Source organism: Bufo gargarizans, chromosome 4 (genome assembly GCF_014858855.1).
Source record: "Bufo gargarizans isolate SCDJY-AF-19 chromosome 4, ASM1485885v1, whole genome shotgun sequence".
Classification (NCBI taxonomy): Eukaryota; Metazoa; Chordata; class Amphibia; order Anura; family Bufonidae; genus Bufo; species Bufo gargarizans.
This window is the reverse complement of record NC_058083.1, coordinates 217,712,892-217,737,188: the sequence shown is the minus strand read 5'-3', so window position 1 is coordinate 217,737,188 and position 24,297 is coordinate 217,712,892. Positions and strand designations below refer to the sequence as shown.

At 43.9% G+C, this 24,297-nt stretch overlaps 1 protein-coding gene across 2 annotated transcripts in view; it reads right to left on the bottom strand.

Moving 5' to 3' along the window:
* Window positions 1-24,297, bottom strand: part of LOC122936202 (major facilitator superfamily domain-containing protein 8-like) — a 111,534-nt gene that overhangs the window by 20,297 nt on the left and 66,940 nt on the right. For both annotated transcript variants that reach the window (XM_044292294.1, XM_044292293.1), the window contains exons 6-7: window positions 3,136-3,215; window positions 1,045-1,333 (exon numbers count right to left, since the gene is read on the bottom strand). In XM_044292294.1, the coding sequence (XP_044148229.1) occupies window positions 1,045-1,333; window positions 3,136-3,215 (369 nt within the window). The remainder of the gene's footprint in view (window positions 1-1,044; window positions 1,334-3,135; window positions 3,216-24,297) is intronic.

Here is a 24,297-nt window from a genome sequence, read left to right as displayed (position 1 = left end):
AAAGATGAGGAGCTAAGGTGCAGCGAGAGGCTAGGGCCGCCTAGAGCCCTGATTTGCATAAAGAATCAAATAATTTTTCCACAGGAACACTGCAACCAAATTTTCACAAGACAGGTATCAATTTAATCATCAGGATCAACCTGTCCAAACAGTATGGATGGTTTAATAGGCTGACAAATACTCTTTAAGCAAAAGGGAATATGCTGAAAAAGGGCAGTCTAAAAATACCGCAAAAGAACATACATACAGCTGCCTGAAAACAGAAAGAGCAATGATATGTACAATAAAATAATGTTTTCCAGGTTTAGAATATGGATATCTTAACCTCAGTATAGACCTCCAGACTTCTGGGGGTCCAAATCCATTAATCGGCTGTTTGAAACCTCACGTGAGCCCTTCAGCCACATCCTTTTTCTGCCTTGGTCCGTCTACATGAACACCGTCTACTTAGAAGCAGCGGTGGATGATGCTGTACCATTAAAGTGAACGGGATACCCTGCACCGATGTAAAGAATTAATTGGCAGTGATGCCTGAGGATACGCCATTAATATTCTCACCCTGGTAAACCCCCTTTAAACATGCTTAGTAACATGGTGAAATTAGATGGGCGTCTTGGCCTTTTTCAGATGTGAATGTATACTTATTTGTATCTTACATCTGTTTCTTTTAAGGTACCGTATGTTCACGATGCAATATTTTCAGTCATGCATTTTCCATATTCTTCTGCCACAGTACGCATGTATTGCTACAGATCTGGACAAGAATTAGGCCCACTGTTATTCAATGGTTCTAATCCATGAGTTTTCAACCTGAATTGACTGAATTGCCACTTATTTCTGCAACAGAAGAAGATGCTAGAAATCTGCAGGCAAATTCTGCTATGCAAGCAAATGGAGTTGTGGAAACTCTATTCATAAGCATGGAATACACACCAAAATTGTCAAGAAATTCTGTTGTGTGAATATGGCCTAATTCATCAAACAATACTGCTTTGAGAAGATACTTGGCAAAGTTATTTGGTAGGTTTCATCGGCTCCTCTTACCTATGATTGGTTGCTTAGTGGTTTCATTTAACTCAGCACTTTGAGAAAGAATATGATTATTTGTTATTGGAAGAGTTGAAGGAGGGCTTGAATTCTCCATGCTGGAAAAATCATCCTGGTTGGATGATGGGTCATGAACACAGTTGATAGCGCCATATAAGGGACTCTGAATGTCTGTCTGCTTCAAGAGGGGTTCCCGCTCATGCTGTGGTGAAGGATTTGGTGGAAGATCATAAAACATAAAAATCACCACAAACTGCATCAGTGCCCAAAGAGCACACATGAAGATCTGGAAAGGTGAGAAAGGGGTCCAAAGAAAATATTAAAGACTGATACGCTGCTTATCAGTATAGTAAAATATATACAATCATCCTAAAGCTGGGTGTAGACCAGAAACATTTGTCAGATCATTCTGACAATTGTGGTGGGACCTGCCGGCAATCGGGATTTAAATTATGTTATAGAATGAATTTACATTATAAAGGAAGTGCTCAAAATCATTACTCAATAAGCTATAGCAATTCATTCCTGAGACCATTATCCATTTATAGGAAGTGCATACGTGGCATTAAAAGGCATCTGTCAGCAGATTGTACCTATGAAACTGGCTGACCTAAATTACATTAGGCGTTTGTCAGCTGAAGGCATCTGTGTTGGTCCCATGTTCGTATGTGCTAACATTGCTGAGCAAAATGTTTTTATATACACAAATGAGCCCCTAGGAGCAACGTGGGCGTTGCCGTTACACTTAGAGGCTTTGCTCCCTCTGCAACTGCCAGTGAAAAAGTCATCATACCTAGCTTTGTCAATCAAAGTGCAGATGGCTGAGCCTCTAGGTGTAAAGGCAAGGCCCCCGTGGCTCCCAGAGGCACATTTGTGTATATAAAACCATTTTGCTCAGCAATATCAGCACATACGAACATGGGACCAATACTGATGCCTTTAGCTGCCAAGAGCACACACAATAGCTCAGCCATGCTGTATGGGGCAGATTATTCTGCAAGATCTGCAATGAATCATGTGGATTTGCTGCAGATTTTGCATCAGATTTGACCTTCTGCTTTACAAAGGGTGAAAGACTGTGGAAACACCCAAAAAATTGCCGTGGATTTAAAATCCACATGACAGATTCATTTCTGCTGTGAATTTTTTTTCTGCAGTGTGTGGATGAGATTTTGTATAGTCCCAGCCACTTTGTGGATATTGCAACGGGCTGTGGATTTTCCATCTGTGGTAGAAAATCAGCCATATGTGCACATACCCTTAATGAGGAAGGTGAGGGCTCTGGTGCAGTCTTTTAACATGGTGCCCGCTCGCACACGCAGCGGGTACCATAACCGGCGGGTCTCTGCTGTTTCAAACAGCAGAGGCTTGCGGCTAATGTCCACAACTGGCAATAATGCAGATTGCGGACATTACAGCCTTTAGATGCCATGATCAAGTGTGATCACGGCATCTAAAGAGCGAAAAACCCAAAAGTGTGCTTCCGGGTTAAGACTGGCATTACCGTGCGGCAATTGGGGATGCCGGTCATTAATTCTAATAAGCTGGGTCTCTCTGAAAAGATACAGCATATTAGAAGTACAGTTCCTATGTTGGCCAGCAGGTCAACCTAGGAGAAGGGCAATCTATGTATTACTATACTCCCTCTAGGTGGACATTGTGGCCACCTAGAGGGGCTTCAAATAAAATAAAATAAAATAATTGCTTCTCTTACTCAAAAATTATATATATTTTTCTCAAAGTTTTAATACATATTTTTTTTTTCAGTATTTACACATATAAAACCTATGTGTGGTATTGTCATAATCGTACTGACCCAGAGAATTAGGGGCACAGGCAGGATAGGGAAAGCAATAGGGACAAAATCCATTAAACTGTGGAGAATTTTTTTTCCCCAATTCCACCCCATTAGGAAATTACAAGTACAAGCTTGTCCCACAAAAAACAAGCTCTCATATGGATATGTGAACGCAAAAATAAAAGAGTTATGGCTCCAGGAAGACTTCGGATACCAGAGTTTTTATTTTGGCGGTTTCATTTTGATTCTAAGGGTTGACTATAATATATTATTTTGCGCTGTATACTTACACCAGGAGCGGAGAACTTGTCCACATGGAATGGTCCAATCTGAAAGGTGCAATATCTTAGGAAGACATTAAATGCCGGCCCTGTAAAGAGCCAGAGGAAGAAATGATAAGTAATATTTCCAGCTGAACTGGATACAACTGAAAACATGAACTTTCTTCCACTATACAATAGCTATACATACGCTAATTCAAACCATCACATTCAGTTGTTGTCAGCATTCAGATTCTGTGCTTATGGATGAAGACCGGAAAATACTGCATGAAGAATGCTACATCTACTTCTGTAATAATAATTAGCTGTAAAATTGTATGGACATGGACATTTCGTCTCTGTAGTGGATTATGAAAGCTGACATTAGTTACACTGAATGGGGTTAATGGCTTTCTGCCACCATCACTTGGTGCAGTACAACTAAAATCTACAATTTTTTCAGCAAAGGGTCTCCTGATGTTACAGGATGGGATAACATGCTATCTTTGGCTCTAAGTATATGGTCCCTAAACAGAACTGTAATATGGCCAACACTTTATTTTACTTCATAATTAAATTCATCCAAGAATAATTAAAAGGGGTTTTCTGTGGGACTTTAAGAGCCAGAAAGGGTTAAAAACAGGCACTACTCATCTCACTTATCCCCCGCTGTTCTAGTCCCTGCTATTTGGAACATATATTGAAGATTAGGTTTTGGCTGGTTTTAGAAGCCTAATATACACGTAACATAAATTTGTACAGATCTTAGTGATTTAAACCCATTACTGTGGGGTCTGTTTTGTCTTGATTTTGATCTCAACAGCCCAAGGTATCATCTCTTCTCCACAGAACTTATGTTTGGAGCCCTCCATAACATTCTGACTGCTGCGGCTGGGCAGAGCGGACTTTGCGAGAAGTAGTGTAGACTGCTGTGCTGTCCTTGCCATCAAAATTAATGGAACCCAGACATGCCCTATTAAAGTCAGTGGGACCCATTAGTGCCTACCTACAACCATTGTTATAAACGAACGTAAGTGATGTTGCCTCTCGGTCAATCCATTTTGAGCACTGGGAACTTTCTTCTAATAATTTGTTTTTAGAAAATAACCTACTGTTTAAATCACATTTTTATCTTAAAAGGGTTTTCAGAGATACACCACAATCCCGTGCGGCCGCCACTTCCAGGATCACCTGCCGTACACTGGGCATGTGATCCGAACCTGGGGTTAGAACCCGCAGTGAATGTGCAAGTCTGAAGCTCTCAGAAGAACTATTGGGGGAGAATCAGACTACCGCTTGTAATCCTAATGTATGGCAAGGGATCCCAGAATTGGCGACTGCACATGATCACGTTGCATCTTGGATAACCTCTTTTAACCATATTTTTAAAGAATTAATGATTCTTTTAAATAATGGAATCCTGCAGTTTTTTCTCTGCCCACTAAGGTGACTTTAGGCATTAGACCAATTTTATCCCTACTGATCTAGAATCTGGATTTTTTTTCGGGTGGACGTAACTCATACCACCAGAAAATTAACTCCATATGTGCCCTCTGTCGTAAGTCTCTGCAAACAGAGTTGCAGCCTATTCAGGGTGTGCATGTACAGTTGTCCACCTAAGGTTTACTGGTGGATACACTTTTTTAGAGGCTAGTGGCTGGGATACCAGGGGCCTGGTTTAGGGTTTTATTAGTCTACCAAATAAAGATTTGTTATTTTTCTTTTTGGTATCCATACAGGCAGTGATTCATGTATATTTAGGATACAGTAGTTATATATTTCCATTTAACAGTTGCAGTTTGGGCACTCAGTCTGTAAAATGTTCACCATCAGTGACATAGGGTATGACCAGATAGTAATTAACATTCACCATATACAGTCAGGTCCATAAATATTTGGGGACATCGACACAATTCTAACATTTTTTGCTCTATACACCACCACAATGGATTTGAAATGAAATGAACAAGATGTGCTTTAACTGCAGACTGACAGCTTTAATTTGAGGGTATTTACATCCAAACCAGGCGAACGGTGTAGGAATTACACCGGAAAAGTGGAGTGAGGGAATGGGGCGAAATTTCAGATTCGGCCACAAGCCCCCTTTCCGACCAAATCTGCGACAAAAGTACTTGCATCATAAATGACCCCCATAATGTCAAAATGATGTATAGAAACACCAAGTACAGATAAAGAGCACTACCAGAAGATACCACAGTTATATGAAAACAATAAAACAGATAGGAGAAAAACCCAAAGATTTTCTTTTTTATATATTCCCATCATCTGAGAGAGAATGGGAAGATCCTTTGTATATCATCCATTAGGCCTACTGGGAACGGGAATGGAAAAGGAAAAAAGTGAGGGGGGATCATGACTATGTTACCACAATATAGCATACATCAAAAGGGGTCCAAGATTTGACAACGAACACATGCGGGCTGCCATCTTGACTCACAAGTCCGGCGATGCACAGGTAAGTCCTTACCTGTGCCGCAAGCCGGTCTGAAATCAAATGCGGTCAACGGCAGCCTTCACCAGGCTGTTCCCGGAACTGCCTGCTCCCGGTGACCGCATTTGTTTCAGACCGGCTCCCGACACAGGTAAGGGCTTACCTGTGCATCGCCAGACTTGTGAGTCAAGATGGCAGCCCGCATGTGGTCGTTGGTGAACACTGCGAACTGGCCATCACTGCCCTGGATGTCCTCAGCTTTGTGAATCTATTGAGACAGAGCGGGCAGCATTTACTAAGTGTCTTGTTTGTGAAGGACCAGAAGATCCGACAAATGTATTAGGAAAAACTCTAGTATTGAGTAAGGAAAGGCACTGCCAAAATATATGAAAAGGCAAGCCCTCTGCCAACTTGCAGCACCAGCACATCACAGGGGATGCGAGGAACATTTTGTGTAGTTATGTTGGGATTTTGTACCACCTGGTCAGTATATTGTAACCCACTTCCTGATATTTAATTCGCTATAGAGGATTTATGGTCAATAAGGAATATTCATCTGAAGAAATGGTAAGACCAAGGGTGGACTCCCAGTTGTCAATGTACGAGGGTCTAAAATCCGAGGGACAGGAGACCAATAACTTATAAAAGTCAGATAGAGAGTGCCAGATAATACCAGAACCAATGCAGACGTTTCCAAGGTAGGGATCTATCATATGCTGAATGCGAGAGAAGAGTCCAAGAGCCCAGTTGGCAAGGGTCAGAGAGATTGTTCTAAATTAGCAGTTCTAAATATGTTAGCCATCATCCTGACTTTCTAAAATGGGGAGCACTGCACTTTCCCTGACAGCACCAAGTTTTGAATGGACCAAAAAAAGAGCCTGCTGGGAAGTTAGGGTGTCCCATAATCAGGAACAATGGGGATAGTGAAATCTGTACTGAAGGAAAAAGTTTTTGACAGGTCAGTAGAGTGAGGCCTATGGTAGGAGGAGATGCCAAACAAGAGGGAGTTGGGGTCCCCGCCCATAGAAAAAGAAAAAGTAGAGATTTAGAGTAGAAATGTTCAATAATAATCCATAGCTTCAGTGAGGAATGACAACACCAAGTTAAAAGTATGAGATTCATAGTATAGAGAATGAGCTAGCCTAGCCCTCTTTCCTGCCCAGATAAATTTAGCAAGGTCCTGATTTATAGAGGTGAAGAAACTAAGTGGCAATTGAATAGGGAGAATTAGTAAAAAGGTATAATATACAGGACAGGACATTCATTTTAAAAATAGCACATTAGCCAAAACAAGAGTATAGCCCCCTGGAACATCTAACAAGGTCCTCTCGTATTTTATGCAAAAAAATAAAAAAGGGGATGTGTTTCCTTTGATAAATCTCACCTAGATCCCTCGGAATACAAGTGCCTAGATATATGATGGCTCAAACTATCCAGTGAAATGGAAAGGAGGAAGCAAGAGTGGATTCTATGTTGTGTGGAAGACACATTAAAAGACCTCAGATTTTTGGAAATTTATTTTAGAATTGGCCACAATGAAACATGAAATTCTGCCATCATGTTAGGGAGTGACGTCTGTGCAGTAAGGACAAAGAAAAGAAGGCTATCTGTATAAGGGGCAATCTTAATCTCCTGTTAGCCAACCAGAAGACCTCAGATATTAGGGTTCTTTCTGACAATCCTCATAAGAGGTTTCAGTGTCAAGACAAAGATCAAGGGCGATAATGGCCAATCCTGTCTTGTACCATTTCTAATCGGGAAGGCCGAAGAGAGAACATCATTAACCTTTGTCGAGGCAGTGGGGGAGGTGTATAGGGAACGAATCAGAGTCTGCATGGTTGCTCCTAGGCAAACATGGCGAAGAACCGCGAACAACATGGGCCATCCCACCTGGTCAAAGGCCTTTTCAGTGTCTGTGGAAATAAGGCACATGGGAACATGTTTTTATTTAGCATAATGCACAACATTTAAAGCTTGAGTGGCGTTATCCAGAGTCTTGCAAGGAGGAACGAAACCAACCTGATCTGTATGCATGAGGTCAGGTAACAGGGGGGCAAAGCCTCATGGATAGAAATTTTGCAAAGAGTTTAAGATCTACATTTAAAAGAGATATTGGGCGATAGCTTGAGCACAAGGCCAGATCCTTTTCCTCTTTATGAATAACAATAATACGACCATGGGTCATGTCCCTAGTGAGAGGTTGTTCTGTGGCAATAGAGTTGAGAGTGTCTGTCATAGAAGTGGATAGTAAAGGCAGAAACATCTTAGGCCTCTTGAACACGACCGTATGTCCTTCGTGGCCATATTGCGGCCCTTGAATGGGTCCACAATCACGGAGATGTGGTGTGGAACGAAAGCACTATAGAGTGCTTTTGTGGGGTTCCGTGCTTCCATTCCGCAAAAAGATAGAACTTGTCCTATCTTTTTGCGGAAAGGACGGATCGCGGACCCCATTCAAGTGAATGGGGTCCTGATCCGCATGCGGCTGGCCCACAGTCGGTGCCCATGCATTGCGGACCGCAGCAAGGGCACGGGCAGCACACGTTTGTGTGCAAGAAGCCTTATAGTAAGAAGCAGAGAGGCCATCAGAACCAAGGCGCTTTGCTAGGTTGCGTGGATTGTAGGGGAGTAGATAAATCTTCCCCAGAGATGGGTCTATCCAAATCAGTAATTTTATTAATTGGTATGACCAGAGAAGGTTCAGAGGGACAGGAAGAGGGTAGATTATATAAGGACTGGTAAAAATGAGCAAATTCAGCTCCGATTTTGTGTGGGTTATTAGTTTTTTAACCTTTAATACTAATTACAATGGCTCACCTCCATGTAGCTATGGATATGGTGCTCTGTCAAACTGACTCACCCCATCGAAAATAAAGAATTATATATAGGCAAGGCTGGCACTCATCAATTGAAACCATTCAAAGAGAATGTATCCTTTATACAAATATTCATTGCACAGCAATTCCGACAGTTAACATAGAACTTTTATTTATTTTTTCGTTTAAAAAAAAAAAGTTTCCCCAAACAATAAAATGGGATATTTCTGGCAGATATGTCAATTTGATATATTATACCCACAGTAGTATACCACATTCAATTTCAATATCTCACTTTGGGTTGTCCATCCACTAGAGCCACTTATTGCTTGTAAGGCAATAGGGAGTTATACAAGGTAATATGTACCAAAAATCAGTTGTTTTTATAATTGGTGTCCATTACACATACAGCCCACAATCATTTTGATGCTATGAGTCACAACTGTGTCTTATCGCTCTTACTTAATTGTACTTAGTTGATAAAACCTCTATTTGCTATATCAATAGTGCATGCTTCTTAGGTTTATAGTTTCACCATTTGTTCATGCAATCGAGTTATAATAGTGATTTGTACGAACTGTAAATGATTTGCACTCTGCGTCCAGAATCAATTCAAGTCAACAACGTTTACTTAAGAAAAAATAAAATAAAATGAACTCCAACAATCGTACATATATCTTAAAAACCGCTGAGTAAAATGGCAAATAAAACAATTTTGTTCCTATAGTTAGGCAACTTTTCTAAAAACTGGCAATATTGTCGTGCATAATACTATTCATCATACCGTTTATTACTGGTGACCAAAAACCCTGTTAGAATAGTGACATCACAAAAGATGAAAATGAATATGATTCATTTATCACATCTGCATCTGATATATCTCAATATAAATGGCAGAAATGCAGTATAATAAATTGGATATTATCTAGTCGATATTAATGTCCCAAGTGATAAGAGTTCATTTTATTTTAATTATATTATCTTTTCTTAAATAAACATTGTTGACTTGAATTGATTCTGGATACACAGTTCCCATCATTTACAGTACGTACAAATTTCAATTAAATAATGACAGGGTGAGTCATATTGATTGGTGCACCAGTTCCATACCAGCAAATAGGAGAGCCACCTTGTACTCCATTTTGGATATCCCGAGTTATAATAGTGGTGTGGTACATTCAAATGGCAAGTATACAATGTCCGCCGTTAGTAGTAGCATGGCACATTCACATGGTAAGTATACAGTGTCCACCGTTAGATCATACTGTGATTAGGCTGACACTACATATTCGCAGCCTGTGAAAACCTGGGCAGATTGGAACCAGCGTGCTTGATCACATGGGACGCCGAGATCAGAGAATAGTTCCATGGGAAGACTGTGCGATCTATACTGTGACACAGGTAATATTACCAGCTCCAAATACAGAGTCTACTAACCACCACGTGGGACGCCACGGCTGGCGAATAATACCCACTTAACAGTGAGTACGTGATAACACCCACTGCTAGATTATAACCAGTATTAATACAAACAAAAGGAAAAATCAACCTAACCACAGTATGATCTAACGGTGGACACTGTATACTTACCATGTGAATGTGCCATACTACTACTACTACTACTACTACTACTACTACTACTACTACTACTACTACTACTACTACTACTAACGGTGGACATTGTACATTCACCATTTGAATGTACCATATTACAACTAACGGCTGACATTGTATACTTACCATCTGAATGTACCATACCACCATTATAACTCGATTGCATAAACAAACGGTGGAACTATAAACCTAAGAAGCATGCATTATTGATATGGCAAATAGATGTTTTATCAACCAAGTACAATTAAGTAAAAGCGATAAGACACAGTTGTGACTCATAGCATCAAAATTATTGTGGGCTGTATGTGTAATAGACACCAATTATAAAAACAACTGATTTTTGGTACATATTACCTTGTATAACCCCATATTGCCTTACAAGCAATAAGTGGCTCTAGTGCACGGACAGCCCAAAGTGGGATATTGAAATGGAATGTGGTATACTACTGTATATATGATATGCTTTTGAATGAACCTACAAGTGGATTGTATGTGGAGTACCTATACAAATCAGACCTTGCGGACTACATATCAACTTTACCCAGCTGATAATATGTTACTAAAAAATAACTTTTATTTATAACTTGTTAAAACAAAAACAAAATTGTGAGTCAATCTAAAGAAGGAATTTAAATAAACTGTTCCTATTTTATTTACTTTGTTTAACCCCTACAGGGATGTGCACTCTCCCTGCTGAGGTCACTAGCTAGCTGATAGCATGTCACTCGTTTCAGTTGTGGCACCAATTATCATATAGAGCTGTGTCTGCCTCCACACTCTATGTTATTCAATTAAACAAATGGTACAATCTCAATGAGGCAAGTAAAACAGAAGATCTAAAACCTAGGAACTGCCCCCCGACATGTTTCACCAGCTAACCTGGCTTTATTAGGGGTTTGGGCAGCATTGAAAGAGGAACGCCGCAAATGAGGTATATACAAGTCCTTCTAAAAAAATTAGCATATTGTGATAAAGTTCATTATTTTCTGTAATGTACTGATAAACATTAGACTTTCATATATTTTAGATTCATTACACACAACTGAAGTAGTTCAAGCCTTTTATTGTTTTAATATTGATGATTTTGGCATACAGCTCATGAAAACCCCAAATTCCTATCTCAAAAAATTAGCATATCATGAAAAGGTTCTCTAAATGAGCTATTAACCTAATCATCTGAATCAACTAATTAACTCTAAACACCTGCAAAAGATTCCTGAGGCTTTTAAAAACTCCCAGCCTGGTTCATTACTCAAAACCGCAATCATGGGTAAGACTGCCGACCTGACTGCTGTCCAGAAGGCCATCATTGACACCCTCAAGCAAGAGGGTAAGACACAGAAAGACATTTCTGAAGGAATAGGCTGTTCCCAGAGTGCTGTATCAAGGCACCTCAGTGGGAAGTCTGTGGGAAGGAAAAAGTGTGGCAGAAAACGCTGCACAACGAGAAGAGGCGACCGGACCCTGAGGAAGATTGTGGAGAAGGACCAATTCCAGACCTTGGGGGACCTGCGGAAGCAGTGGACTGAGTCTGGAGTAGAAACATCCAGAGCCACCGTGTACAGGCGTGTGCAGGAAATGGGCTACAGGTGCCGCATTCCCCAGGTCAAGCCACTTTTGAACCAGAAACAGCGGCAGAAGCGCCTGACCTGGGCTACAGAGAAGAAGCACTGGACTCTTGCTCAGTGGTCCAAAGTACTTTTTCTGGATAAAAGCAAATTTTGCATGTCATTCGGAAATCAAGGTGCCAGAGTCTGGAGGAAGACTGGGGAGAGGGAAATGCCAAAATGCCTGAAGTCCAGTGTCAAGTACCCACAGTCAGTGATGGTCTGGGGTGCCATGTCAGCTGCTGGTGTTGGTCCACTGTTTTATCAAGGGCAGGGTCAATGCAGCTAGCTATCAGGAAATTTTGGAGCACTCCATGCTTCCATCTGCTGAAAAGCTTTATGGAGATGAAGATTTCATTTTTCAGCACGACCTAGCACCTGCTCACAGTGCCAAAACCACTGGTAAATGGTTTACTGACCATGGTATTACTGTGCTCAATTGGCCTGCCAACTCTCCTGACCTGAACCCCATAGAGAATCTGTGGGATATTGGGAAGAGAAAGTTGAGAGACGCAAGACCCAACACTCTGGATGAGCTTAAGGCCGCTATCGAAGCATCCTGGGCCTCCATAACACCTCAGCAGTGCCACAGGCTGATTGCCTCCATGCCACGCCGCATTGAAGCAGTCATTTCTGCAAAAGGATTCCCGACCAGTCAAGTATTGACTGCAGAACTGAACATTATTATTTGAAGGTTGACTTTTTTTGTATTAAAAACACTTTTCTTTTATTGGTCGGATAAAATATGCTAATTTTTTTAGATAGGAATTTTGGGTTTTCATGAGCTGTATGCCAAAATCATCAATATTAAAACAATAAAAGGCTTGAACTACTTCAGTTGTGTGTAATGAATCTAAAATATATGAAAGTCTAATGTTTATCAGTACATTACAGAAAATAATGAACTTTATCACAATATGCAAATTTTTTTAGAAGGACCTGTATAACCTCTGAAATGTGATTGACACCTGAATGCACCTAAGAAACATGGGGAACGTTACTGAGTGGGTGTGAGCTCCCTGCATGTCCATCCAATCCTACGCCACATCCCCTTAACCAATTGCTATGTCCGGAGGAGTGGCCATGATGACGCGCTGCGCACAAACCCGATGCGCACGGACTTCATTGGCAGAATGTAATGGTGAGCTTACTGAGACTGCGCTGGAACTGACCTCGCTGAAATAGATATTGCCTAGTGCGCATGCCCTGCACACAATGTGGATACGCCAGTAAGATTAAGGTCAGTGTTCGGGAGGGCTCATGTTCTGCGCAAGGAATAAGTGCGCAGGAACTTAGCAATGAATGAAGGTAAGGTAAGAGCAGCAATATCACAGTCAATACTGACTGATATATTTTTGAAGGTCTTACACCAAGTGTAGATCCCTTGCGGAAATGAAGAGGTAAGTATTATACAGATGGAATGAATCTGGGGACTAAAAGGAGAACCTAAATATTTATCCCTAAAATGGGGGTGAGGGGAGGGTTTAGTGTATTCTAAGTTGTGGGGTCTTATATTCGTACTCTGTATTGAGTTTATGTGCATTGTACGCCGTTGCACTGCGTTTCTTCTGTGGAGATGCCTTATAACACTGCTGATTATGGATTATGCTTTTGTGTAGACAATGTGGCATCGTATTGTCAATATATGCTGGATTTATTGATTAATAAAAACGATTTGATCAAAAAAATATATAATTTATGCCTAAAACAAAAAAAAAATAGATGTTCCTAAATGGTTGATACAGCTACATTACAGTTTAGGTGTGTTTAAGTGTCTTGCAGTAAGACATAAAAATGATCCAACATTTGGCATTCCTATGGCTCACTTATGAAAATATAAAGCAACTGAATAAATCACAAATATATCCGCAACTACAGAAATGAAGAGTAGGTGAAGCCTTCATTTAGACCTTTTAGACTCAAACTGTCCAATCTATAGATCCTCTTGGGGTCTTTGGGGTCACCATCATGACGTTGTCCGACATGCCTGGAGATTGATGTATCTGCTTTGGTGTTTATACTGCTGACATGTTGACAAATGCGGCATCTAAATTCTTGAATAGTCTTGCCCACGTATATGTTATGGCACGTGCATTGAGCAATGTAAATTATGCCTGTGGTCTGGCAGTTGATGAATTCCTTTATATGATATTCTTTGTTATCAAGTGGGTTTTTGAATATTTTAATTTTTTTGACAAATGGACAGAAGGAACCTCTGCCACATGGATGTGTGTCCACTATCTTGGATGTAAGCCATGTTCTCTGAGGTGGTTCTGGACTGAACACGCTGTGCAACAAGATATCTTTTAGATTTTTACCTCTACGGTATGTGATGCTAGGATAGGTAGTCACCACCTCCTTTAGATCGTTGTCCACCTGAAGAATGTGCCAATACTTCTTGAGAATTTGAAATACCTTGGAATTTTGTGCATCATAGGAACCGATGCACCTGAGGATTTTTGACACTAGAATATGTCTTTTATCACATAACATATCTGACCGATTTAACCCTTTGGCCTGGGTAAATGCCTTATGCAATACTTTCTTGGGGTATCCTCTTTCCCTAAACCGTTGGTATAAATTATTGCTTTCTTTAATGAAACTGGAATCTTCAGTACAGTTTCTCTGAGCCCTGATGTACTGGCCAGTAGGGATGCCCCTTTTCAATGGTGCTGGATGGTGGCTTAGCCAATGTAACAGGTTGTTGGTAGAAGTGGGTTTGCGAAACACCTCTGTCAGGATATGGCCACCAGAGTCCACGGAGATCCTAAGGTCTAAAAGAGTCAGCGTGTGCTCATCTATTTCAGACGTGAACCTCATACCTATGCGATTATGGTGGAGAAGACTGACAAATTCATTAAAAAGTGCAATAGTGCCATCCCCAAAAATCAAATCATCTATATACCTACCCCAAAATAAAATCCGATTACTGTATGTGTGAAAAGATTCCGTAAATACAATGGTGTAGGGTTGTTGCGATACCAAAAGTTTGATTCGGTTTCGATACCATAAAAAAGTATTGCGATACTAGATACCACACAAAAAAAAAAAAAACGCATTATATGTAATGTCTGGCCCATAATCGAACAGTCCTATCCTATTTTTAGGGGGGACAAGGTGACCAAAAAAATAATAGCAAATCGCGCATTTTTTAATTTTTTTTTTGTTTTACACCGTTAACCGCATAGATTTTTTAAAAATATTTTAATAGTTTGGACTTTTCAGACGTGGCGATATGCAATATGTTTAGTTATATATTATATATGTAAAATTGGGAAAGCGGTCAATTTATACTTAATATTTTTTTTTTTACTTTTCATTTAATAACCATTTCCCCCTTAGGGGCTAGAACCTAGGATATTTTAATTAGGGTAAATAGGACTTCACACTGTCCCTGCTGCCCTGTGCATAGTATACAGCAGCAGGGAGCTTACCATGGCAGCCAGGGCTTCAGTAGCATCCAGGCTGCCATGGTAACCAATCAGAGCTCCAGGATTACACTGCTGGGGCTCCGATCACAACTGCCACTGTACCACCAATAAAGAGTGGAGAGGGGACCCTGTGGCCACTGCCACCAATAATTTTAATACTGGGGAGGTTGGGGGGGGCGCACAGCTCCACCATTGTTTTTAATACTGGGGGAGAGGGGGGTGCACTGCGCGACCAATGATAATTAACCTGTAATACAGATACAGGAGGTGGGTGCTGGCCTCTATGACAGGGCACTGCGATCAGCGGCAGTTAACCCCTCAGGTGCCGGCTATGGAGATTCTGGCGCAGGCACCCACCTCCTGTATCTGTATAAAAGGTTAATTATCATTGGTGGCACAGTGGCCAGGACGGGTACCTGCTATGCTGGCTGCTTGACTCTGGGGCTTGAGCTGATGCTGGGGAGGACACAAAACACTCAGGAGGAGGAGGCTGCGTTCGCCGAGCTCACTAGCTCAGACGGCGCAGCAGTTTATTACCTCCCCCGTCCCGCCTCCTGCTTTAATTAGCCACACATTCATTGGTGGCAGGGGTGCGGGAAGCTTCAGAGCCCGCTCCCTTCATTGGGCTCAGCAGCGGCCGCGTCATAAGAGGGAGAGATTCCCTCCCTCAGTCCCTCCCTCCTTCTCCACTGTCTGGCTGGAGAGAACACAGCGCGCGCCGATCGCCATGTTCTCTCATAAGAGGAGATACTAGACTGCGTAGTAGCACAGCCTAGTATCGAGAAAATGCATACATCCCGGTACCGAATCGATACTGCCATAAAAGTATTGATTAGGTACCCGAAACAACCCTACAATGGTGTTTTCCCACCACCCCAAACACAAATTAGCATAATTCGGTGCACATTTACTCCCCATCGCGGTGCCATTTATTTGTTACTATTAGTGACCATTGAATAAAAAATAGTTGCGAGTGAGCAAAAACTGCAAAGGTGTGAGAACAAATTGGTTGTGCAGGTGAAATTGTGTGCCTTTTGTGAATAGGATAGATGAAACAGACGAAATTCCCAAATCATGTCTGATGATTGTATAGAACGCCTCAATGTATAAACGGGCCAATTTAGTATTGGCTGTGACCTGGATCTCCTGGAGTCTGGTGACTGCATCCTCAGTGTCTTTAATAAAAGATGGCAAGCTAGGCACAAACGGAGCTAAAAATTCATCAACATATTGGCTAATATTTTCTGTGAGGTCATTATTCCCAGAAACAATCGGCCTACCAGGGATAGGTCGTCTTTGTTTGTGCACCTTAGGAATGGCATATATCATGGCAATCGTTGGATGCGAGTTATAAAGATATTTGAACTCATCTTTGGAAATCAAATTTTCTTCTTTGGCTGTGGTAAGTATCTTTTTAAGGTCCATAAGGAACCCTTCTGTTGGGTTGCCATCCAGTTTTTTGTAGGTCTGTACATCATTCAACAGGTCCATTACCATATCTTGATATATTTGTCTATCCATTTTAGTACAATGTTACCGCCTTTATCTGACGGTTTTATCACAATTTTTTTTATTATCTGTCAACTCTTGTAGTGCTTGTACCTCATCCATATCTAAATTCATAATGGGAGGTTTAAGGGATCTTTTAATATCTTTAAGATCCTTTGTTACCAAGTGGAAAAAGTATCTATATTCCCAAAAAAGGGAGTGAATTTAGATCTTGGTTTTAAAGAGGATATAGGTGGTTCAATGCTGTCTATTACTGCTGTGTTATCAGTATCCAGAGACCAGGCCGGTTTTAGACAAAGTGTGGCCCTGGGCAAAATTTAAAGTGGGGCCCCAAATCATGAAATATTGGGCCAGAAGTCTGACAGGACTTTGTAGGCACAGACAGCGGTTGCAACCACAGCAGCTGAGTGTAGAATGCCACATTAGCTCTCTTTAGCCTTTCCACTGTAAGCTGCTGATCCTGCAGCCTCTTTGGGTATGTTCACACAGAGTATTTTATGTGCTTAAAAAAACCTAATGCAGAATCAGCATCAGGTTTTTTGGGATGTTTTTTTTCTGATGCATTTTATTGCCCATTAATGCCCATTTTCAATAGGAATTCTGGACATGGACCCCGCGTTATGAATTGCCAGGGCAATTCTGTTTTCCATGGTTCAGTTTATAAAACCACAAGCGGGAAAAAAAGGTGTTGTCCCATCCAGGCCCCTGAAGTAAAGGGAGAGCACAGTGTGCATGCATGGTCATCCTACATTATACTATGGGTGCTCTAAAAATAGCTGATCACTGGCCAATCCTTAGCAGTGAATGGAGATAATGCTGCACATGCACACTGTTATGGGGGGATCTGTGGATGACACACTGTTATGGGGGGGGGGGGGGGGGATCTGTGGATGACACACTGTTATGGGGGGGGGGGGATCTGTGGATGACACACTGTTATGGGGGGAATCTGTGGATGACACACTGTTATGGGGGTATCTGTGGATGACACACTGTTATGGGGGGAATCTGTGGATGACACAGTTATGGGGGGAATCTGTGGATGACACAGTTATGGGGGGAATCTGTGGATGACACAGTTATGGGGGGAATCTGTGGATGACACAGTTATGGGGGGAATCTGTGGATGACACAGTTATGGGGGGAATCTGTGGATGACACAGTTATGGGGGGAATCTGTGGATGACACAGTTATGGGGGGAATCTGTGGATGACACAGTTATGGGGGGAATCTGTGGATGACACAGTTATGGGGGGAATCTGTGGATGACACAGTTATGGGGGGAATCTGTGGATGACACAGTTATGGGGGGAATCTGTGGATGACACAGTTATGGGGGGAATCTGTGGATGACACAGTTATGGGGGGAATCTGTGGATGACACAGTTATGGGGGGAATCTGTGGATGACACAGTTATGGGGGGAATCTGTGGATGACACAGTTATGGGGGGAATCTGTGGATGACACAGTTATGGGGGAATCTGTGGATGACCGCGTCACCCACAGATCCCCCCATAACAGTGCCATCCACAGATCCCCCCCAAACCGTGTGTGACACAGGGATCACATATGGGGGACAAAGGAGGCACAGGGAGCACAAACAACTCACACAGGGAGCACACACAGGAGGCACAGGGAGCACACACAGAGAGCGCACGCAGCGGTCCCAGAGAGCACACACAGGGGGCGTGCACACTGGGCACTCACAGAGGGGGCACAGGGAGCTCACAGATCAGTGACCATCAGTAGTTGAGGGCAGCGCAGGGCTGCCACAATGAGAGTGTGACCCCCAGCAGCCCTGCACCCCCTCCTCCACAGACACTGCTGCATGCCTTTTACTGGATGGACTTGCCAGCTGGATGGGGAACAAGCCAGGTGCTATGATAGGAGGGTCCTGGGAACTCCTGCAGTACAGCAGCTGAGGTCAGAGCCTGGGGGTCGGATGCAGTAGAAGGCCCAGTCATCCCAGTCTGGTTTGGGCCTTACAGCCTGGAGCAAGTGCAGGCAAAGGATGGGTGTGTGGCTATGTTAGCTCCGCCCACACCAAACGTCCGATGTCCTTTTTTGGGGGGCATTTTTTACAACTTGTGTGTGTGTGTGTGTGGGGTTCACATGTTTTATGTGATTTTTGTTGTGGATTTTGCTAGCTGTCACTACACAAATGCATTTTAGCATCATTTTTTTACGTGCAATGTTTAGCAGTGAATGGAGGGTGGCCACACACACACCTGGCTTTTTCTCCATTCACTTTAGGGCCCTGTTCAGGAGATGGGAGTGGGTCTCAGTGGTGGGACCAGCACCTATTTGACATTTATTACATATCCTATCACCTTTAATCTAATGAAGTACTAACTACCAAAAGGGTATATTCTTAAGTGACAGATTGATTGCAAAAATTTCTCAAAATGAAAAATCTGTACCATTCATATGAATAGGATTGTTTATGCACCATACACAACAATTCAGTCATTCACTACTCTCACTGGTGTAATGACTCCACATTTACATGCCACTTGGGGGCATATCTGCTAAAATCAGTGAATGGCTGCAGCAGGGAATGTGACTGTCTGGAGGTTTGCAAACCGAAAACCAGAAGGAGAGTAGTTGGGAGTAGTCCCCCCCTGTACACCGCTGTCCTGCTAAACTGGAAATTGGGATTAAAGTTGGAAAACTCCTTTAATACTGCAACCAATGGGCAAGAATATAAACCTAACTAGGACTGTTATTTTAGTAATATTTTTCAGCACCACTAATTTTACCGTATTTTCTATATTCATTCATCTAGTTTGCACATGGGCACACAATAAGTTGACAAAAAAAAGTCCAATGGCTTGTGTCCACTGCTAAATTAAAAACACAATACCTCATTTACTCTACATCAAGCATTAAGTCTTAGGCTACTTTCACACTAGCGTTCGGCTGTCCGCTCGTGAGCTCCGTTTGAAGGGGCTCACGAGCGGACCTGAACGCTTCCGTCCAGCCCTGATGCAGTCTGAATGGATGCGGATCCGCTCAGACTGCATCAGTCTGGCGGCGTTCAGCCTCCGCTCCGCTCGCCTCCGCACGGACAGGCGGACAGCTGAACGCTGCTTGCAGCGTTCGGGTGTCCGCCTGGCCGTGCGGAGGCGTGCGGATCCGTCCAGACTTACAATGTAAGTCAATGGGGACGGATCCGTTTGAAGATGCCACAATATGGCTCAATCTTCAAGCGGATCCGTCCCCCATTGACTTTACATTGAAAGTCTGGACGGATCTGTCCGAGGCTATTTTCACACTTAGCTTTTATATGCCAATATAATGCAGACGGATCCGTTCTGAACGCTAGTGTGAAAGTAGCCTAAAACAGTTCTATGAATTCTTTCTCCATATAGACATTAGTCAGTCAACCAATAGGGCCATGGCCAGCTATTTGCACAGGGTGTGGACATGTCTGGAGATGTAGTTGCACAACATTTTGAGAACCTCTGGTTTAGGCCCACTACCATAGAATATAAGAAGAATTTTTAAGAAACTTGGAGCACAGGAAAGAAATATAGGACACATTTCTTAACAGGGCGTACCATTTATATATAACATTCAAAATCAGCATTGAAATGGGTTAGCTGTAGAGTTAAGCGAACACCTGGATGTTCTGGTTCGAGAAGTTCGGCATAACTTCCCGAAAATGTTCGGGTTCCGAACTCGACCCGAACTTCACCCCAAACCTGAACCCCATTGAAGTCAATGGGGACCCAAACTTTTCAGCACTAAAAAGGCTGTAAAATAGCCCAGGAAAGGGCTAGAGGGCTGCAAAAGGCAGCAAAATGTAGGTAAATCCCCTGCAAACAAATGTGGATAGGGATAGGGAAATGAATTACAATTTTAAAAAAAATTAACCAATATCAATTGGAGAGAGGTCACATAGCAGAGAATCAGACTTCATGTCACCCACCAATGGAGAAGGCCACTTTTACTTGTTTAGGCCCCAGCACCCAGACAGAGGTTGCATAGCAGAGAATCAGGCTTCATGTCACCCACCACTGGAACAGGCCATTGTCCGATATTTAGGCCCCGACACCCAGACAGAGGAGAGGTTCATTCAACTTTGGGTTGCCCCGCAATATAATGGTAAAATGAAAATAAAAATAGGATTGAATGAGGAAGTGCCCTGGAGTACAATAATATATGGTTAATGGGATGTAGGTAATGTCAAATCTGCACAAGGGATGGACAGGTCCTGTGGGATCCATGCTTGGTTCATTTTTATGAACGTCAGCTTGTCCACATTGGCTGTAGACAGGCGGCTGCGTTTGTCTGTAATGACGCCCCCTGCCGTGCTGAATACACGTTCAGACAAAACGCTAGCCGCCGGGCAGGCCAGCACCTCCAAGGCATTTAAGACTAGCTCTGGCCACGTGGACAATTTGGAGACCCAGAAGTTGGGGCCGAACCATCAGTCAGTACGTGGAGTTGTGTGAACATGTACTGTTCCACCATGTTAGTGAAATGCTGCCTCCTGCTAACACGTTCCGTATCAGGTGGTGGTGCAGTTAGCTGTGGCGTGGTGAGAACACTTTTCCACATCTCTGCCATGCTAACCCTGCCCTCAGAGGAGCTGGCCGTGACACAGCTGCGTTGGCGACCTCTTGCTCCTCCTCTGCCTTCGCCTTGGGCTTCCACTTGTTCCCCTGTGACATTTGGGAATGCTCTCAGTAGCGCGTCTACCAACATGCGCTTGTACTCGCGCATCTTCCCATCACACTCCAGTGCAGGAATTAAGGTGGGCACATTGTCTTTGTACTGGGGATCCAGCAGGGTGGCAACCCAGTAGTCCGCACACGTTAAAATGTGGGCAACTCTGCTGTCGTTGCGCAGGCACTGCAGCATGTAGTCGCTCATGTGTGCCAGGCTGCCCAGGGGTAAGGACAAGCTGTCCTCTGTGGGAGGCGTATCGTCATCGTCCTGCCTTTCCCCCCAGCCACGCACCAGTGATGGACCCGAGCTGCGTTGGGTGCCACCCCGCTGTGACCATGCTTCATCCTCATCCTCCTCCACCTCCTCCTCATCCTCGTCCTCCTCGTCCTCCAGTAGTGGGCCCTGGCTGGCCACATTTGTACCTGGCCTCTGCTGTTGCAAAAAACCTCCCTCTGAGTCACTTCTAAGAGACTGGCCTGAAAGTGCTAAAAATGACCCCTCTTCCTCCTCCTCCTCCTGGGACACCTCCTCTTCCATCATCGCCCTAAGTGTTTTTTCAGGGAGACACAGAAGTGGTATTGTAACGCTGATAACGGCGTCATCGCCACTGGCCATGTTGGTGGAGTACTCGAAACAGCGCAACAGGGCACACAGGTCTCGCATGGAGGCCCAGTCATTGGTGGTAAAGTGGTGCTGTTCTGCAGTGCGACTGACCCGTGCGTGCTGCAGCTGAAACTCCACTATGGCCTGCTGCTGCTCGTCAGTCAAGCATGTGCAAGGTGGAGTTCCATCTGGTGGGCACGTCGCATATAAGGCGGTGAGCGGGAAGGCCGAAGTTACGCTGTAGCGCAGATAGGCGAGCAGCGGCAGGATGTGAACGCCGGAAGCGCGCACAGGCGGCCCGCACTTTATGCAGCAGCTCTGACATGTCGGGGTAGTTGTGAATGAACTTCTGCACCACCAAATTCAGCACATGCGCCAGGCAAGGGATGTGCGTCAAATTGGCTAGTCCCAGAGCTGCGACGAGATTTCGCCCATTATCGCACACCACCAGGCCGGGCTTGAGGCTCACCGGCAGCAACCACTCGTCGGTCTGTTGTTCAATACCCCGCCACAACTCCTGTGCGGTGTGGGACCTGTCCCCCAAACATATGAGTTTCAGAATGGCCTGCTGACGTTTACCCCGGGCTGTGCTGAAGTTGGTGGTGAAGGTGTGTGGCTGACTGGATGAGCAGGTGGAACAAGATTAGGAGGAAGCAGAGTAGGAGGAGGAGGCTACAGCGATCCTTGGCGGCGGAAGGACTTGCGCCAAACAGCTCTCTGCCTGGGGCCCAGCCGCCACTACATTTACCCAGTGTGCAGTTAGGGAGATATAGCGTCCCTGGCCGTGCTTACTGGTCCACGTATATGTGGTTAGGTGGACCTTGCCACAGATGGCATTGCGCAGTGCACACTTGATTTTATCGGATATTTGGTTGTGCAGGGAAGGCACGGCTCTCTTGGAGAAGTAGTGGCGGCTGGGAACAACATACTGCGTTTGAAGCTGTCTGTGTCCACCAGCCTAAATGACAGCATTTCATAGGCCAGTAGTTTAGAAATGCTGGCATTCAGGGCCAGGGATCGAGGATGGCTAGGTGGGAATTTACACTTTCTCTCCAATGTTTGTGAGATGGAGAGCTGAACGCTGCCGTGTGACATGGTGGAGATGCTTGGTGACGGAGGTGGTGGTGTTGGTGGTACATCCTCTGTTTGCTGGGCGTCAGGTGCCAACGTTCCTCCCGAGGCGGAGGAAAGGGCCGAGGCAGCAGCAGAAGAGGGAGCAGGGGAAGCCCGAGTGAGTTCCTTGTTTTTAAGGCGTTTACTCCACTGCAGTTCATGCTTTGCATGCAGATGCCTGGTCATGCAGGTTGTGCTAAGGTTCAGAACGTTAATGCCTCGCTTCAGGCTCTGATGGCACAGCGTGCAAACCACTCTGGTCTTGTCGTCAGCACATTGTTTGAAGAACTGCCATGCCAGGGAACTCCTTCAAGCTGCCTTTGGGGTGCTCGGTCCCAGGTGGCGGTGGCCAGTAGCTGGCGAACTCTCTTGGCGGTGGGTGTTCTGCTTTTGCCCCCTGCTCCCTCTTTTGCTACGCTGTTGGCTCGGTCTCACCACTGCCTCTTACTCTGAACTCTGAAAGTCAGTGGCATGACCTTCATTCCATGTGGGGTCTATGACCTCATCGTCCCCTGCATCGTCTTCCACCCAGTCTTCCTCTCTGACCTCCTGTTCAGTCTGCACACTGCAGAAAGACGCAGCAGTTGGCACCTGTGTTTCGTCATCATCATAGACGTGCTGACTCTGATGAGGTGGTATTCCCATGTCCTCATCATCAGGAAACATAAGTGGTTGTGCGTCAGTGCATTCTATGTCTTCCACCGCTGGGGAAGGGCTAGGTGGATGCCCTTGGGAAACCCTGCCAGCAGAGTCTTCAAACAGCATAAGAGACTGCTGCATAAGTTGAGGCTCAGACAGTTTCCCTGATATGCATGGGGGTGATGTGACAGACTGATGGGCTTTGTTTTCAGGCGCCATCTGTGCGTTTTCTGGGTGGGAGATAATGTTGTGAACGTGCTGGATCCACTGTCGGCCACCCAATTGACTAATGCCTGTATCTGCTCAGGCCTTACCATCCTTAGAACGGCAGTGGGCCCCACCAAATATCGCTGTAAATTCTGGCGGGTACTGGGACCTGAGGTAGTTGGTTCACTAGGACGTGTGGCTGTGGCAGAACGGCCACGTCCTCTCCCAGCACCAGAGGGTCAACTAAAACCACCACGACCATGTCCGCGTCCCTAATTAGATGTTTTCCTCATTGTTACCGTTCACCACAATCAGAAAAAAACTATTTGGCCCAATGTATTGAATTCAAATTCAGGCCTTTTTTTTTTTTTTTTTTTTTTTTTTTTTTACAGGCACCTAACACTATCTGGCTATCTTTTTATATACCGTATTACACTAATACAGGCACAGCAGTAACCACAGATTTAGGGGAAGTCTAGTATTTAGTCCCTGGTTGAAAGGTATCCTTTTACGGACAGAATTACA